At 33.8% G+C, this 20,961-nt stretch overlaps 1 protein-coding gene across 1 annotated transcript; it reads right to left on the bottom strand.

Moving 5' to 3' along the window:
• Positions 1-6,263: 6,263 nt before the first annotated feature.
• LOC127838117 (signal peptide, CUB and EGF-like domain-containing protein 1) lies at positions 6,264-8,494 on the bottom strand. The gene is made up of 5 exons (XM_052365690.1): positions 8,437-8,494; positions 8,015-8,209; positions 7,343-7,498; positions 6,973-7,032; positions 6,264-6,316 (listed from the first exon to the last, which is right to left on the bottom strand). Exons 1-5 carry the CDS (start codon positions 8,492-8,494, stop codon positions 6,264-6,266), a joined length of 522 nt encoding a protein of 173 aa, XP_052221650.1.
• Positions 8,495-20,961: the final 12,467 nt, after the last annotated feature.

The raw sequence follows: 20,961 nt of genomic DNA, 5'->3' as shown, positions 1-20,961 counted from the left end.
TAGCTAATAAATTTTACCGCGGTAGGAAAGGCATCTTTTATTATTAGTAGTAGTAGTCTAAAAAGTCTAACAAGTTTCTACTAGTAGTAGCTAATAAAACAGGATCGGGTGAATAGGAAGCCTATTATATAAGAGTTTAAATTGAATACGTTGCTTGTTTTGTGTTCTTATTCTTTCTAAAGCTCTCTTTTATTTGAATTTCAAATTATCGAAAACTTGTATCTGTAGTAATATAATATGACAATGACAGTGGAAAATTAATGTATAAAAATATATATTGATAGAGCTAATGTACGTCGAAAACTTAAAATAATAAGTCTAAAACCTTTTTGAAATACTCTACAATTCCAAGATTGACATGTCCAGTAAATGAATATTATTATGTTGGTCTTTACAGAAAATAGTTTTATGATAATTTCTATTTTATTATATTTCCTGTACATATAGACGAACTTTAAACGTTCCAGTCAGTATCTACATAATTGAACATCAAGGTGCTTGTATTGTACATGTATTTACATGTATACATTTAAGTTCGAGCCTTCCGTTATAGTCTTATGGGCTGAATATGTTCAGCTGATGGTTACTACAACACAAACCCAGATAAACAATGAACCGTTTATATTATAAACAAAGTGTATATGCTATGAAGAAATAAATTAGACTTTGTATTACTATACGTGCGTGTACATTTGGAAGGAGAGCTATTTATATTTAAGGAATAATATTTTTCTTATATCCATTCACGTATTTCATTTGGAATATAACATATGAATCCTTTTGAAATATAATTTGCTCTCTTAAATGTTAAGTTAATGTTTTGAACTACAACTTATACGAGTTGGCGTATATCCTTCGGCCAAAATGTAACTTTATTTTCAGACAGAGACACTATTCACCAAGCATCCGTGGATCTTATCCCGTTTGCGAATGCAAAAAAAGCGACTGCCGAATGTGCAATTTTCTAAATGAAGAAATAAATAACAATTCAACGAAATTATAAGCAAACCAGTTTATATCTTAAGAATAGTAATATATCAAACGATTACACACTCAATACATTATTTTTGTAATGCGTTGGTTAAGAAGGGCAATCGACCGTTAACAAACTTCACTATAGACGTTATCTTATAATAAGCAGAAACCCAAACAACACAAGTTCTTGAAAATCGTGGCGGTGTATGCAGATTTTCGTCATACTGAAGGTTGTTTTCTTGAACCAGATTACGCAATTGGACCCGTTGGTGACCCATGTGGTTTAAGGTAGCGCACCTCTAATGATTTCCCGCGATTTCTTCGAAGGTTGAAGAGCCTACTATTAGGTGCCGTAGCCTAGTGGTTAAGGCGATAGACTAGAAATCTTTTGGGATATTCCCGCGCAGGTTCAAATCCTGCCGACAACGTATACTTTTTTGCGACGCGATTTATTTAGTTTCTAACGCAATTTGATTTAATATGGCATATAAGCTATATTTATTGTTAAATATGTTGCAATTTTTATGCACATTCTTCAATTATTAAAATTAAAACAACGTTATGGCGAAATTGGGTGATTTACTGTTGAAAATACGAACAATGCATGTTGCATTTTTATTTTTATTTCAAAAAGTAAACGGTAAATCTGTCTAGTTCTTGGTATTTTTGCTGTATAAAGTGTTTCTATAAAAACTAAGTTTAAAAAATGACTTAAATGATATTATTTTGAATTTTATGACACTTTGTTTTTAACCGACCCAATTTTTACTTGGCTGAAATCACTTACATTTCATGGCGCTCTTCCATAGATACAAATTTGTACAAAATAAATGTCTGTAAAAGAATACTTATTTCATCTTGTTTAAACTTTAAACACTTTACAGCATCTGTACACACCAACTGCATGCCCATTTTTGGAAATTTGAATGAATTATGGAACTTTTATATACCCCAGGGGTGAAAATAAACTGGACAAAAGCCGAGCGTGGGGGTGGTTTTGAAAAAATCGGTATATTTTTTTAAAAAGCGTGGAAAGCCTACCTACAAATTTGCATGTAGTTCAGTGAAATGATGCTGATTAAGAAAATAATTAATTAGATTATATTTGGATATGTGCCCATTAGAGGTGCGCTACCTTAATAATATACATGAATTACGAGCAGTTTATATTTGGACCAAAGTATGCACATACTTCAATATATTTAATTTTTAGTGAATGGTTAATGGGTGCTCCTGACTGACGGCATTTATCGGGGACGGCTTTGTGTTATGGTGCATCCCTAAGAAGGTTTCAAGTTTTCTAAAGTCCTAGTCGTTTAAACGAGATAGTAATTATATATATATATATATTTATTTATTTTTTTTTAATTTTATTTATTCATTTAAGCATCCTGATTGTAATGATATAGACTCTGAACTAGAGAATATTTTAACAGTTAAAATGTATATATGATGTTATTAATATATACACTATTATCTGCAATAAATGCATCGATATATTGTTGAAATTTATCAGCAATTCTGTACATGCAAATCTAAGAGTACTCAGCTCATTTAGAGATTATTTATAATGGAAAATGTCAGGCGAACCTTAATATAAAAAGTTTCATTTAAGTTGCATGAATAAGCTTATCCAGTGTGTACAATGTGCATTTGTTGTAGTATACGTAAGTTTGCCTTGTCTCTATAGTAACCAACATTGTCATATTTAGTTTCGGTATCATTTACGTGCTATCTTATGAAATACTTGAATGTTTGAAGCAGCATTCGCTTTCTTACTAAGACACTGCATAAGATGTTTGTCCCGTAGTTAATGTTGGAACGTTAAAACTTTTAAGAATTTGCATTCAATACATTTCATCTGCAACTATCCTTGTGCAAGTCTTTAGGGTATCACATGTAGTTTGTATACAAACAAAATAAAACACTTAAATGTTTTATTTTATTGTCAAACACAACTAAAAACATCAAACTTAAACACATAAACAAAATCAAACCACACTTAAACTTGTAGAATTTATATGATTGATGATTGTCTGTGTTAAATATAAACTAAACGCTTACAAACGATGACCCGGGTATACCTGCTAAATATAAAAATTCACAAAAGGAAAACGGTATGTAGATAAGGCTAAGCAAACGTTCTTTCATTTTTATAAATAACCAAAACGCTACTTGTAATGAGTCAAGCAACGACGCTAACACAAAGTATGTCTTATCGGTAAGCAATACGATATATGCCATTAACATGGTCTCGATACACGTAAGAATGAGCTGAATAACACCTAGAGCAACAAATGTGATCATGCGCCACAAAATTAAATGCTTACTGCAACTTCATCTAAAAGATTATGCTAAGACAACCCATTAATATGTGCTCAAAACTTCAATATATTACACCTAGGGAAAGATATTTTTATAATTAATGTTCATGCATAATCAAACAAGGACAAAATCAATGTTACACAGAGCAACATATGTTCTAATAAAATTCAAAATACATATAAAGAATCAAACCGCAAACTCATCTATAAAATTGGCTTATACAAATATACATTTTTGAAAAATTTACATACATATATATCCATTTATAACACGAAAAAACAACTAATAAGTTCTAATCAACAATCAAACAATCGATTATCATGGCCACAAATATACATCACTGAAAATCACATTCTTAAGTGGTACAATAACACGAGAGTCTTACAAAAAAGAATTTAACTTATTTAGTTGTATACATTATATTAATGTAAATAAGTAAATTGTTAAATGGCAACTTTCTTTTATCAAAAATTCTGTGCTATGTAGGCTATAGGAAAAATCTCTACATCAATAGAGATTTGCTGTATGATATTTAAGCGTGTGGTCGCATAGGTCAAAGACCAATCATTAATTGTTCAAGATATTCAGAAAGTGCCGTCGACATCGGGCATGATGCCTTACTGTAACACTCTCCAAGACAACACTACGTCAAACACATACGTAACGAGTTTGCGCAGGGTGTGTGGTTGTTGATACTACGGTCTCAATTGAGAAAACAATTTTTAAAGAAACGAATACACAGAGCATGTTCTTACTTTAGAATAAGAACTAAGATATATTGAAGCTTTCATTAACAGAATCATTTGCGCAACAGTCTTCTTTATTAATCAAATATTGCTAGCCTTCATAACAGATTTACATAAATTCATTTATTCTTACAAAGTCCTTCCATAACCATATTAATTTCTAAGTAATCCTTTTGAAGCAAATAGAGTATCATCCAGTGCTCAACAATGCTTGTCAAGTGATATTTGACCATATGTCATATATGTTTTTAGCTTTGTGTGAAACATTAAAATTAATAACTATTATTTTCAGGAGACAAGGACAATGCCTCCTACCAAACTGTAATAAGATTAGTTATAATTAATTTGATGCACACATAACCCACATAATAAGTAAACCAATTAAACGTTATTGCTCAATAAAAATCAGTCATTCTCTTCAAAATGTTTCTATTGAACAAGTAATATGTCTTTTAATGATTGTTTTTACATCGCTCGCTCCATGTATTTCTAAACAAAATCGATGCCAAAGACTTCATTCGTGATTGTCAAATTATGTAATATAATAATTTAATCATATGATTTTTAATCTGAATATATGAATGTTTAATTGTTGCCACAAACCATTATATATCCTTTCTAAAATCGTTGCCGATTGTTAATGTCTATTCACGTGAAAACGCCAATCGCGTATATTTAAACTATACACATAGGAAGTATGGTGATATATTTAAAGGCCATTACGTGTTTAACACTCACTATAATACTCACTAACTTACTCACTCGCTATATGGACCATAGTTCAAAACTGATTAAATCGATGTGTAGTACTGTGTGCTCAATGTACGCCAGATGCCTAAATGACACATCGATCTGCATGTATATGCATCTTAATTAGGTTATGATTAAGGTTGGCCAACTAGAAACAACAGTTTTCCTACGCAATCAAAAGTCTTATATATATACAAGTATCATTCAGTGTACATCGTATATAGCACTGCAAAATTATACGAAATTACCGAGGTAATAGTGTGTTAAGAGGGGTAAAAACACTTTGTTTGTAGACCTCTGTCGTGCAATATGTTTACTTTTCTTTTGATGTTTAAGGTTATCAAACACCGAGTGTCGTCTCAACAGTACAATAAAGTACCATAACTACGCTAAACGGATTAAATAAATACAATTAAGTATGAAAGTTTAACGCGTTATATATAACGTGTTAAACTTTCATACTGAATGGTATTTGTTTAATCGGTTTACTGAAACATTTAGTTTTAATCCTTCGGTGCATTTTAATTAGAAGGCGAGGGAGTATTGCAACCGATCGAATTTTCTCTGTTGTAGCGGACATTCGCCTGTTCTGCTCCTCTTAGGTGCATTTGGAACTGCGTCATTGATCCCACAACCTCTGGCCGTACCATGTTAAGGCTAGCCAAGCTCTTGCTACGTGCAATACGGGCTTGCTTTCTGAAAATCAAATGGTATTTCAAAATGAGTTCAACACGTGTTTTCAACACTTTAATTAATGTGTGTCTACATTATTGAGCTTCTGCTTTGCTTATTCACAAGTGAACATGTTAATACGAATTTACAAACGGTGAAAGTTCAAAAGTTCCGGTTTATTTTTAAAACGACGATTAGTTTGTAAAAATTACATAGGTTAGCTCATACCTGAAACGTTTGTAACAGAAGGCTCCAATGATGATAACACCTGCAACTACGACCACTGAGGAAATCGATGAGGCAATAGCTACGGCTGAAAAAACACATTTGTTCAATATCGTTATTTGGACAAAAAGGTAACAGTTATGTTGACGTATGTATATACAGTAACTCAGCTGTTAAATTTCCAGGTACGATCATTCAAACTGACATAGTGCGCTTTTATAAGTTTCTATAATGTAAACAATGCGTATATCAGAATTTTGATAGCTTGAGGATGAGCAACCGATCGTTTAAAATTAAATGCTGATGCAATTTGTCGAAATATCTTATAGTGACAATAATTTCGGTAAACATGAAGCACCAAAATCGAACAATACAACTATATATTTGATACAAATACAACCAACAAAAAAATTAAATATACGCAAAATTGTTGCAGAAGAATGTCAGTGCAACTAATGAATGCTTACATATAATGCGCTTTATACTAAGACGGAAATGTTTAAAACGTGTGAACATAACTAGAATCAATAAATCTATGAAACATTAATAATCTAGGAACAAACATTGCCATTACATTGGAGCTGAATAACGTACACGAGGCTCATGTCGATCATATAGCGATTCTGCATATACAATTTTCTCTTTTAGTGTCAGAGATCTCAAACAAAAATATTCAGAGAGGAATATGCGCATGTATACCCTTTAAGAATATCGCTTTAAATTTGAGGATTCATGAAATTCATCAAATGGATGCTGAGATCACGCACATAATACAAAATATAAGGAAATATCTGTTAAATTACTAATGAAAATGATTCCGTAAAATATCGTAGATGTTATTTTCTTGAAGCTCAAGTCATTTCAGGCGAGCGATTGGCAATTATATCTGCACTTACAGACACCATCTTAATAAAGGAAACGTTATGATTACCGTGAAAGTGTCCGTCATGTAATTTAAAGCCGAACAGTTATATACTGTCATTATATAAACATTGGAGAAGATATACAATTAATAATCATTTTGTAGATGGTTTTATTAATATATTATTGAGGATCCACACTTTTTTTAAGATGGGTCGCCATTAGACACTGACTAAGAATTATATTTGGTTTTATTATTGTTATTTTACACTGTTATTTAAACAACTTAATCTTTGCTGAGGTTTTAAAGAAGTGGTTTAAGATTGAAACATGTGGTTAAATTAGTACGACGAATTCATTTGATTGAATGATTTGAAAAGCAAAAAAGAACAAATGTCCATTAACATAGATACATTACTTTTTGAATCGGATTTTTCCTGTTTCATGTCGTCACCATGTGCTGTTGTTGCTATTCTCACTGGGAATTAAAAAAAACTTAACTTAAAACTAATAGAGATTCAATATTCGTAAAATGATCCGTTAAATTAATTATATTGTATTTTTCCCCAAATCAAATTATGGTACACCTTGTAAGTGTTTGTTAATTTGAAAGCATACGTGCTTATTGAAATATCTGAAACTAATACATTTTAGTTCTTACACCTATATAAAAACGACCAGTATCCACAACATTAATTGTTTTTAATTACCTTTACATCAATACAGACTGCGTTGATAACTATTAAATAGATTAACAGCTTTTCAATGTATAAATAATGTCACTTTACCGTTACATTCTTCACTGCTTGTAGCCATGTAGGTTGCAGTGGTATACCCGGTCGGACAGGGCTCACACGTTGTCTGACCAGTGAAAGACTGATAGGTTCCAACGTCACAACTCTGGCACATCGCGTCGACCTCGTGTGTACCACTTGGACACTCCACTGAGGAAGTTTGATGCGAATTAGAGTATATTCATTGTATTCCAACATGTAAATTATACATCTAATTACAAGTATCATTAGTACACTATTCCTGTTTTTATAACAATTGATGACGGTCGCTTGCATATTATTATTTTTTTGTTATATGCGCATACTATCGCTGATGTATGCATTCAACGAATGTTAATTAAAATGGACGTGCACCAGAATGAGTGATAGTAGTATTATGCTACATATATTTTTCTTATTCAACAAACGTTTTTTATCTGGCGAATAAAACTGTTGCGTATAAGAACTTAATTGCCCTTCATGATCTTTCATGATATTTTACCGTGTTCGCAGAAAATTGAAGCAAGTAATTATTACTACAACAACATTCATATTTGTATTTAAAAAGGTGATAAAATACGAATAAAGCCAGCAGAACTACGCACTAACATACGTGGTGAATTTTGTGTAATATTAGGCCAACCTAAAGTATCTAGTCAAACAATGAAGAAAGTACAATCATTATACCGCAAAAACCGTTGCTGCCTGAAAACCCTGGATTACAGTAGGCGCCAATGAATGCTTCAATGGTGTCCGGATCAACGGTGTACTGTACTCCGTCCACCGTACCATTCAATATTGTCTTGGCATTGTCCAAAAAGAACGTGTATTGCTCTTCTACTGCACTGAATGCATCTTTCAGAGTTTGCAAGTCGGGAGACACTAAAAAAACATACGTGGGTTACATATTCACTCGATTAAAAGACAGACAACTAATGTTACAAAGTAGTGTCAAGAAAGCACATACGTCCTATATAAATGCAGGCAAATTAGTTAGACTAAATTGTAAAAGGTTTTTTACATTTTTTAAAATTGAAACTCAAGAATTTCTCTCATTTCAGCTTGTATTGGTCAGCATGGTCAGGTAATGACTACGTTTATACATATACCTGTTGCATTTTGTTCATAGCCGGCCATGTCTAAGTTAGGCAGTGAGGGAAGTTCCATAGTATACGATAACCTGATGGATGTTCGGGTACTCCGTTTGCGGCGATTTTGAGAGCCGCTTATGGAAACGGTTACTTTGCATGTCATGCCATCGATGCAAGGCATTGTGTTCGTTTTTTTTGAAACGTCGTTTTCAATATCTTCATTGTTCTTTGTAGTTGTGTTCTGTGTGATCTCAGCATTCACCTGCGCTTCAACTTTGAAGGGGGAAATATAGTCTGAAGTTTGAAAATTTAATATGATATATATTGTCTTATTCATAAATAATTATACAAAAATAGCTCTTTTGCGAAAACAAAAGTATATAGAGTATGTGTATACTGTGGGTTGTCTGTTCTTCTACTTACCCATACAGTCCGGTACTTTTCCAAATGGCTGCCATGTATATCCAGTTGTGCGACCGCACTTGTATTTTGAATACGGCTGCTGGCCTTCGGGGAACGTTTTCCCGGGATCACAACTGACCGTACAGAATTTATCCGCGGTATTTGGATCATTTTCACATTTAGGTCTTGTCCCAATGCTTCTCTTAAGTGGTTCACATTCTAAATAGTGTTTGTTGAAGTTTGATTAGCCGCATGCTTTCTAACATGATATATCGCGAATGGTTGATAGAAATATAAATACATATGCATAATGCTGGTGTGTTTTATTTACATATACAGGCGTTATAAAAGTTTCTTTATATCATTTTTATCCGAGTTTTAAACGTACGTTTTATTATGTTATTATGATTAACAAATCTTGAGAAGGAATTATTCTACATAGCGAGTCGGTGAACCACTCCTGTATCAACATAAACAATTCTCTATAATTTAATTATGTACAAGTTTAATGCGTGTACCCGGACATTTATTTGTATTGCATTCCTCGATTTCATTATCATCGCCATCGCAACTCAGTCCACCCGGCCCTGGAGGCGGATTTACACAAAGTCTCTGACGAGAATGTGTACCGCCTCCACATGTGACGTCACATGCTGTCCAATCGCTCCAAGACGACCAACCGCCATTCACTGTTTAAGAGGAGTGCAGATAACATGACAGATGACTATTATTTAGCGTCCAAACATTCATTAAAAAACAACACCTCTACAAACGAAGTCAAAAATAGCATGACACTTGTGTTAGTCTATACATTACTTACATTCGGTACACGTGATACTAATTAAAGGGGTATACTTTTTTCATTTATTCCTGCAACATTCCAATACAGACAATGATATGAGAAAGTAATGAGATTTTCATCAGGTAACTGAAACACTACTACATAGATAAAAATAGAATCTAGACGTACGCGGAGGAATAGAACAGTCACTGCCAGTGTAGAAGTCAGTACAGTTGCACGTGTATTTTCCGTTTCCTGGAACGCATAAGCCGTGTTTGCATCCATGATTCAGACAGAAGTTAGGTGGAACCTCGCAACGTGTTCCATTCCATTCCCCACTGCATACGCAGGTAAATGTTCCTATACCGTTAACACATGTGTGATTACCGCACGGTGCTGTCGCACACTCATCGAAGGCTATATGCAAGAAATGAACATTAATGCAATCCTTAATGTATTAACATACGAAGACAATCAATTGTTCCCCAAATACCATCTTTAATAGTAGGAAAGATAGCCATTATCAATTATACAATGTACAAACCGCCACGTTTAAATTCAACTTAGAACGTAAGAACTGCAATGGTTGCAATAAATGCACAGTGCAATTTTATCAAACACGGCGAATGTACATGTATATTGTATTACATCACTACGTTTTTAAATTTTAATAAGAGTCTGTTAGATTGATCTTTTTTTAACTATTTAAAAAGTCATTGAACGATTTGGACTCCAAGATTATTGCTTTGAATACGCATCAACGTACGAAGCGGCAACAATTTATTGTTTTCTTTAAACATCAATTTCAACATACACTCGCGCTGTTCCACAATACACATTTTAAATGTTTACATACAACGTTAGACATGTCTTCCCATACGCCTTCGGTAAGACAATCATTTAAACAGTGTCAATGTGCGGCACAAATAAAAGCCTTAACATTGTTTTGGCGTAGCTGTCTAAGCCCAATTGTGACTTGCGATAATACAGCAGGGATATTGAAAGCCAATCAGAATGTTCAGAATGTTCACAATTTCAAAATGTAGGGATTGTAAACTTTCTGCAATTTATATACGTATACAAAATACGGTTGATTAATTTTCGTAATTTGATTAGTTTAAAGTTAAACATATATTCAAATTATGCGATTAAAACAATTAATAAGTATATATACTTAAAGCAAAAAACAAGGACGATATTGGCAGAGCGGCTGTAGTCGATTAGAATATATACCTGGCACGATGAGGTTATGGCTGTCAGTAGTATTTGTTGGTGTTTTTGTGATTCATTGTTTTTTCTTTAACTATACGACATATTGCAAGCAAAAATGATAGAGTTCATTTAAATATTTTATCATATCGTTGTTCAATCTGACTTGAACAATGTTAATAAATTTAATTATCCGCATTAACTCAAAACTTGTAAACCTCAATAATGCTTAATTAATAAGAAGGCTTATGCACATTCCTCAACAAGCGAACACTCATAAACCAACAGATTAAAATAAATGTCATAGATTTAATTGATTTAATAATCTATTAAACATATTTTGTTACAATGTATGTCAGATTAAATGTAAAACCTTCATGTTAATATTTTATTTAAATTGAAATCGTTGATGCATTTGATTAATATACTTTTAAATTGCACCATTCTTTCAAATTCGCAAGTAGATGTAATGCATTGTACATTTTTCACTGTAAGTTATAATAAGTCTCTTAGGTATCGAGATTGTATTCACGATTATTTGCGGGAATCCACTTCTTGCATTAATAAGTAAACTTATTGTATATTGCATATTATTAGGATCTTAAAGTAACGAACCGGTCACCAGTCCTCTTTAATTTCGTTTAAAGCACACCATCTGAGTATTATTGTAAACCCCGATGGTCTTCAAGGCTTTTCTTATTACTGTTAACTTCGCTTTATATATCACACTTATTAAAATAAAATTGCATTAAGTAAGGTGATTGTTGCTTCAAAAACCATTCTATCAAAGATGCAAAAATGTTGATTCATATGGGTTAATTATTTCATCGCTGACACTATAAAACAAATACACTTACGGTCGCACGAAGTTTCTGTAATAATGACCAATCCGTCAATAATATGTTGAACTGTGTCAGTCATTGAAAACAAAGTGCCTGTAGAATTCAAGGTGCACCAAGAGCTAAAGTCAGCGATTTCTTCGACCAAGAGTTTTCTTGGGTAGATTGTTAAACCAGATATTGTTACCCCTAGGAGAAAAAGAGTTTGTTGTTTAGTTATGGATCGTAGTTGCTGCAATGTATTTCATTCAAATGTAATACACAACGCAAAATAAAAAAAATCATAGTAAGGAAAACCTCAAGATGGCGAACCTGAAACGTTACTTGATGACAAAGAGACATTCCCAGACTTTATTGAAGTAGAAACAAGTCCAGCTATTTCGGCAACTTCCACACCGTTTACGAAAACGGTCAGTACATTGGAGGAGAAATCTAGCTCAACCAGCAAGTGGTGCCATCTTTTACTTGACTGACTTAGCGCCGTTGTTGATGATAATGTACTGGTGAGAAACATTGTATACATGAACGGTACATCATATTGTCCATATTAGCATGCATTTTTGCAAAACGAATACCAACGATATGTAATGTTCTACCCCACTGTACACCTGTTTAGCATTTACACGATTACATACAAGTGACATGCTACCATATACACAATTATCTTGCTGTAAACGATAATTTAAAATTATCTTTATGCATTTATTAAAACTAAATGTATTTTAACTATATCTTGATAATCCTGCAATTTAATTATTTACCCGCTTTCAACCGTTACTGGCTCTGCTAGTCTAATTGCAATGATATCGCCTGAAGCGTCTCCAACTTTTATAATAAGCTCGCCTGTCTTATCGCCATCCCTTTTTGTCCAGAGGGAAACGGACATTATCGAGAGAGTGAAATCGCTGTTGAACTGTCCAATCAAATGATTTCCGTTCAGATTATTGACCTGTCATTATAAGTAGAACCGTTTACGAGGTGTTTTGTGCGATGAAATCGTAACTTTACACTTTTAAGATAAAGTATAAAACGTATGACACTGCCATAAGACAGGTTGGTAAAATAATGAATACCATCTTTGAAAGAAACCATACTTGTGTATTTTAACATTTACGGTCTTACCTTAAGATCAAAAACTTTGCATTGAGTAACGGATGTGCTATTTGTCGATGGCGTTGTGTGTCCAACAGGACATTTCATGCAAACAGAAGTTCCGGGCTTTGGCTGGTAACTACCCAGTGGACACGGGAAACATGGAACCATGGTTGTTTCAGAAACGAAACCTTTGTCGCACCATGCTATAAAAGAATGTGTGATTGCGATATCAAAGGCGTTCTCAAATGCAAATATTTGCTTTTTGCGTTGTGTGTTGATTGATCCGTATCTTTTTGCAATTATTCCATTACGAAACTCGTTTATGAAGTTAAGAACAATAACAAAATATACATACGTGTGCAGTCTGCCTGGTGTTTAGAACCATAATTCAGTGTGCTATGATATGCAGGACAAAGGTCACATTCGGCCCTCCCGTCCTCTTCATTATATTCACCGATGTTGCACAGTTCACAGTTACCCGTGGTCGTGTTCATGTAGGTTCCTTTGGGGCATGGCTCTACAGAAATCATGTAACGTTTTCACACCGATTCGTATGCGAAGGTTTTAAAGAATAAAAACATTATTCAACAATAGATAAGAGGTCAATTGGATTTTAAATATAACTACTTGATAGTACTGAGTTTTTACACCAAACTAGTTTAACAATTCTTACTGCATTTAAAGCCATCCTTTTTCAACGCTGATGGGCATTTCAGGTTCGGACTCCTACTTGTTTGAAAGCCATCTTCTGCTATTGTAAACCCGGCGACATCAAGTTTACCTTCACCAACGTCTGCTTTTATCCTGTTACCAACGGCTCTTAGCAAAGGAAACGATTCATTATATGCTAGGCTTTCTGTCGAATTCGTAAGGTCAAATTGGGTCGCTATTTCGAATGTGACTTGGACATAAGAGGTCTGTCGTTTTGTGAGCCCATGTTCTTTGTCTTCTTCGCGCCGTTTTCTAGACCCACACTCGACCTTGACATTTTCTGCTCTGCAATTTTTACCTGGGCATATGGAGTCGTCTATTGCCTTCTTAGTATCGTTGAGATATTTTAAGACCGCCTTCTTGATAGTTTCTTTGGTTGTTTCCGTTTCACATTTTCCATCGTAAATAAGCTCACATGGTAAAACCATATCGCCCCACATTGGCACTTGAAATATGGAAATGAAGGACACAATACAATTTCCAAAAATCAAAAATACGACTAAAGACTACGGTACAAATAAACGCTTTGTATATACAGCTTATAATTCAAAATCTTTTTTTGCGTACTGCATGTGTTTTGAGGCGGTCGAATTGTTAACTCGTATTGTCATGGAACAGTCAACATGAGTTATTCAGCCAAAACAAAACACACGTTTTCATTATGGCGAATACCAATAAAGACACCATATCATGTATACTTACAGACTAAAAAAAGTGTTCTTAGAGAAAATTTTATATTAAGGAGCACTGATATCATTAAACGTTTATTGCACGATATTAAACTGTAAAGCTGTACAAGTAATTTATATATATAACTTGTACAGCTTTACAGTTTAATATTTACAGGTTAATATATATATACCAACCTATGCAATCTGGGAACTTGTCTAATGGATACCACTTTCCACTGTCACGACAGTCCAATCTTCCGGTAAAAGCTGAACCCACGACAGGACTGTCATATCCAGATTGACACAACATGATGTAAATATGTCGGGCGTTCACAGTGTCGTATGTCAACGCTCCATGTGCAGGAGGTTTTAGCAGGGGACAACGGACAACTAATAAAAAACAATAAAATTGATAAGGAAACGATACAAAATTGCAGTATGTCTGGCTTTAAAACGGATCGAACAAATAAGATGCCGTTTAGCTAATAGTTTTTCTGTGCTAATATAATAAAATCAATGACCGTTCCCTTACACTGCGACACTATAACCAATGTAAATTTGCTAATAGACGGATACACGAAGCTGATAACAACGCTATAAAATATAAGTAGAATGTCACAACAAAATAATAACGTTTTTAAAAATCGCGTTCTCGTGTGTGATATTTGGGGGGGGGGGGGTTAGGGGGTCCAATTAACGATTATTTTCGTTTTGTGCGAGGTGCAATTTAAAGTCATCAGAACAAATTATATTTTAACTCCCATATTGAGGTTATTTTGGTTTATGTCTCATGTATATGTGTGATTTTTACATTGCTACATAATTCATTCAGACGTTTTATATTTAATCATATTTAACATTCAAATCAATACAATGGACTAATATCTAATGATCCAACAAAATATTCGTACCATTACAGTGTGGTTCTATTGATCCATTCCATTTCCAGACACCCATTCCAGCTCTTTCATCTCTCATACAAGTCAGTGTGTCTGATCCGTTCAAGTCAAAATTTAGGTCGCAAAATACCCTACACTGGACCCCGTTCGAGTACATTGTGTTGGAGCAGTTGTATCGCATGAAACGTGTGTCGCTCAAGCCGTCTGTGGGACCAGATGCGCATTTTATAACTGAATAAATAATAAACGTGTTTTGGGAGAAATCTGTATATTAGGGTGTGTGATATATATTTATAAGTTTGTCCAATATATTCATCGTTCTTGGTATTACAAAAAGTTAATAAAAAGTCTGAATTTATATCTCAGTTCATTGCATTACAATAATCTTGAAAAGAAAAAACACACACTACTAATAACAATTTGTGAACAGGCAGTGTATCAATGTATGTGCTTGTTAATGTTACTGGATGGGGATGTGGACACGCATCCTTGGTAGAAACTTGTACAAAACAATAGGACGTACTCGTTCAGTGTTGACACCGACATTAGCATTTTTTAGAACATTTGGTTGCCTTTAACGGACGCTTGAGAATTCATTTGTGGCTCAGGTTTTACATTTTTGGTACACCGGATACTTTTAAATAGACTACACAGTTCCCGAGGTACAGGAATTTAGCAAAAAGTACCCTGTAGTATGACCGGGTTCCTTTTAGCGTATTTTCCGCACCCGGTGTACAATGTAGTATACTTGAAAGTATTCGAGGTACTTTTAAATAGTACCTCCCGAGAACGACCAATTGAGCACTACTTACACAAACAAAAGCATGATATTACCAGAACACATGAAATTGAAATTGAAAAAAAGATACAATGGAAAAAAAGTATGTATGGGCAAATATATATCCTGAGTGTACAAAAACAAAGTTTAAGACTATTCTCATCAACATTCTATAAGATTATATGTAAGCTCCGTACAAATCGGAAGGACATGGAGCAGAAAGTGATACATTTGATAAAGAATGCAAACCCAACTCAGATATAAAATATGTTAAGAATAACGAATCGTTTGTCTGTGTTACATAAAACTGGATATGCTAAAATATTGTTAAAATTGCTCGCTAACTTGGTTTCATTCTTAAAACGTGTTTGCCATATTTCGAAAGAGTATATCATTACTTGATTGTCGTAGATATGCGAGTCCCTAAGATGAACAAGACAAGAATTACTAATAGATCAAGCAAGGAAACAATCACCAAATCATCAATACAACATTGAATAATGATGTTTCGTGGTTTTCGAATATGAAAAGTGGCTGCGTAAACATGCATCTACTGAATAATATCGCAGAAGCGGGCAATAATGACGCAGTCGACTAATTAGGTTTCCACAAGAAAGTGCCAAGATGACCTTAGGTCACTTGTCATGAAAAGGCGTGAAGAATTGTAAGCCAAGAATAGAAGTATAAACACATATTATAATAAAAAATACAATATTAAATATACGATTTTTGAAAATTAGTACATGCTTTTTAAAAAATACGATTTTAAAAAGTAATAGTACTTTTGCGAGCTTTTATGTGAGATGAACCTTTGGATCCATCGGAGCTGGTCTGTTTGTTTACCTCTAAAGTATGAATTTTACAAACACCGTTGATGACGAATATACAATACTTTATAACAATACATTACACATTTTAGAATATTGTTTTGTAAATAAACTAATCAAACTGTTGGTGTTTTTTAATTACTTATTTAGGGGCGTGGCAAACTTTTTACATATGGGTCTGCTTTAAACAAACTATGCTGTGGACTAATATGCAACACTAAATACAATAAACTACGCGTCTGTGGTTTCAGATATATATTGTCAAAACATATCGCCCCACCTTGGCAATATTTTGTGTTTAATAACCTTCATCGAAAATATGCATCTGACCAGAACATTGTTAAGTTATTTTCCAGTATAAGTTTATATATCGCGACCCTGATTGTGTCTAGTTCTGCAAACATATCATGATGAAAAAGTTGTCAAGGGGACAAGTATTTAATATTACTATAAAAATTATTCGACCTGTAACAACATATGTGACAATTGTTAACGTTATATTACTTAGCAATCCATATTAAACCGATTTAAAACCCATTACTTTTATTGACCGTTCAAAGGGGGTGACCCGAATGTCGTGTTAATTGTAAATGTTCAATGTGTATGTTGTGTATTGCCCGCTGGAAATGTGTATGCCCGTACATATCATCAATTATGTTTTCATGTCCAGTATTTCGAGGATGTCAGCAGTAGAGGTACTTCTTTACTTTGGAATATTATTGCATGTTATGGTTGTAAAACGTTAAATTAATCATCACAGTGCTATGATTAAACCAACCACATTTAAGCATTTTTATTAACACTGTGTTCATGCAACAGTGAACGATACTTTCCTTTACGTACCAGAGAAGATAGTTTTTTCAATGTTTACCTTAATAAACATATTAAAACGGAAACACACGATCCCTTTTGACAGATCTTGTTTTGCACTAAAGGCTACATTTAAAACAATCTTAAAAGAAGTTCAGGATACAATTATTTAGGCCGAATAACTTAAATCTAGCCTTAAATATTTCGTTCATAAATTTCCTTTAATAATTCATCGATCTTGATATACAGTTGAATTTAAAAGATCAAATCTTGACCACTGCGATTTCCTATGAAATAAGTTTTAATGTGAACTTGAACCATAAAGTTCTGTCATTTTAAAGTCGAGTTATAAAATAGTTTGCGAACATTTAGACCCGGTGTTTAACTGCAAATGAAGACTATGTCATGCATTATGTTTAAACTATTCTCTTATATTTTGCACACCTGGTATTAAAAATGGGCTTACTAAACTGACGAGATCTCAAAATTGCCTGGTTATGTTTGCCTAGATATTACAGCAAAGATCACATTTTCACTATTCAAAGAATCGTTCTAAGAATATTAATAATAATAATGTTTTCGTTTGAGAGGGTTTCTATGTTTTCCACGAGTATTCGCAAACCAATTATATCAATACAAAATTGAATATTGTAATATTCTTTTGTAGACAAATGATACATGTCGGTGTTGTAGTCACAAAAAGCGTTGACAGCTTTAAATTTGAAGAGCAAACAGTGGTTGTCGTATGTTTAACTTCTACCTTTTAGTTTTGATTTTGGTTCCATGTATACCTGGTAAACATTGTTTTGTCTATTACATATTTAAACTAATCATCTGTGATGTACATGATTAACAAAAAATGAATATGAAGCAATAACCAATCAATAATAAGTACCTTGAACTTGAATGAACACACTGCATTGCGACAGTATGCGGTGAAAATTGCCTGCGGAGTCAGTCGCTTGGTACGCAATATGATAAGTTCCTTCCGGCAATGAATCCCCCTGGTTGATAGTTGAGCGTTTTTCTGCCTTCAATGAACGATCGACGTTATCGTTCACCACTGGCTCAGTCCAATACACCTGAGCAGTGGACTTACCGGTCTCAGCGTAAAACACGTGACTTGAACACGTTATCTCAGGCGGTTCATCGTCTATCGTTCAGGACACATAAATTATACACATATGTAAGAACTAATAAATGACCAGCATTTAACCAGACATGTACACTGTCATGTGATAGATACATAAAGGAATAACAACTGTTGAAAAACATAAGTAAATATGTATATTATAGAATTCCAAAAACCACACAATTGTAAACATAAAAGGTATGCTATTTAACCAGGAATAAATAATATTTTTTACCTTTGCATATTACATTAGCGGCAGTCCCACTCCATACCCCATTAGAAGTACAGTACGAAAAAGGAGCACCTGAGAGGCGAAACCCGTTATTGCAAGAAAAGAAGCACATCGTGCCAAACTCGTGCATCGAATTTGAACAAATAATTTGTCCGTTGTCAGGAGATGAGGGTGTAGGGCATTTCCTCTCTAACATTAAAACAACATGTAAAGTAAATAAAACATCGAAAACAATGTATCTGTATCAAACCGCAATTAAATCTTACACATGAAGCTGCGGAAATCATGTCGATAATTGTTGTTTGATGGAAACAAGACAAAAAGCAAACTAAAAATAAAAGATTAATACTTTGACATTCCGGTAGTGCTGTCCATTTTACCGAATTCCCATTGATAATTCCGCATGTGGCAGTATGGGACATACCACTTTGAATCATGTAGCCTTCATTGCATTGAAACGTGCATTCGCTTCCATACAGAAGACCGTTAGTACATGTATGCTTGATTCGAGTAAACGACGGCGTCGGCTCCGTACATGCATGGTCTTTAGCAAAAATATTTCACAATTCAATCATGTGTAAAACTTGAGCATACACAAGGGTGTATATCTCAAACAGAATGAGACATTTTATTAATATAGAAATGAACACCATTTTACAATGAATACAAAGCGTTTTACACATATATAACATTTACCATTTATAACTTACAGAACACTGTGAACGAGAAACCGCATGAATCCTTTCTTCCGTGCTTATCTTTCACTGTGTACGTCATATAGTATGTGGTTCCGTCGACAGATCCCAGGAAAGACTGACCGCTAGAAAATCCACCGCAACACGTCAAAGAACTAAAACGATTCACAACACATAAAACACATATATTCAGTACATATAATAAATCAGATTTTATATTTAGACCAATACAGCATATTGTGTACTCATATAAAGCATTCTGTTTGAAGATCACTAATATTCCTGCATGATAGTTACTTTAAAAAAGCTTATATGCATTTTACATTTATGCGTTTTTATAATCGGGTTTATGATTTTATATAACAAACTCGTTAATAAACATGTCACCGATCGTAAATGAAACTAGTGATCTTAATCAAACGCTAATTGTATCTAATTGCCTTGTTTTGCCTTCCCCACTGCTCGGAGGCTCCGTCCAGACAACCATTGATGTTTTCTGACCTCTCGGGGCATAGTATTTAGTCGTGGTCTTTATCTCAGAGGGTGGACAATAGCTATAGGACGGAGGAGCACCCATTTGCGTCTGCGACTGCTGGGCTGTTCAGTTTGGTAATATATATGTTACACCGGCAACGCCCTTAAGACGTTTTACTTTTTGTGATTTCAGTTATACAAATTTGTGTAATGATTGTTCTGCTTTGTTAGATATGAGATAAATTTTTTAATACACGGGTTTGATTGTCTAAAGTGGCATATCGACGACTAATGTTATATGAATTATAATATATACACACGCAAACCATACTGTAGTTGTTCATTGAAGCGAGCGTAAATGTTATATATATATATTGCAAACTACGAATATTTTCGATCATACGTTTTCATTAGTATTCAACGATTGTAAAATGTATGTCAAATACGCCTTGTTTAATATGTACTTATGGTAAATATTTATTTAACACATATGCATCGTATGGATAGTGAAGCATGTTTAAAAACAATATTTACGTATACGAGATATGTTATCTAAACGAAGTGAAGTATATTGTACTTACAACCTCCTCCACCGCAAAAAGCAATGCAGGTAACGATGGCCACAACAAAAAACCAGAAAAATCTTTTTTGTCGACCAGGTCCTGCATAAGACGGAAAATTGTGAATTAAATAAAGCGTTAATTATAACGATATAACAAAGAACTTGGTCGAAAAACACATCGAATATACCACTTTATAAGAATTCACATGATCCTCCTGGGTTTAATGCTACTTTTTCAATTTTTTTTGTTCGTCAACGCTTACAGTGTTATTAGGGATGCAAGAGGTTACAAAGAACATTAACCGGTAAACCTTTTGCCGTAACCGGTTATTAACCGGTTAACCGAAAAACCTTTAATAGTAAATTTTTTTAAGTATACGTTAAACATGTCATACCGCTCGTACATGTACTCTATAGAAACGAAAG

Source organism: Dreissena polymorpha, chromosome 7 (genome assembly GCF_020536995.1).
Source record: "Dreissena polymorpha isolate Duluth1 chromosome 7, UMN_Dpol_1.0, whole genome shotgun sequence".
Lineage (NCBI taxonomy): Eukaryota > Metazoa > Mollusca > Bivalvia > Myida > Dreissenidae > Dreissena > Dreissena polymorpha.
The sequence above is the reverse complement of the archived record's forward strand: the minus strand, read 5'-3'. Positions and strand labels throughout refer to the sequence as shown.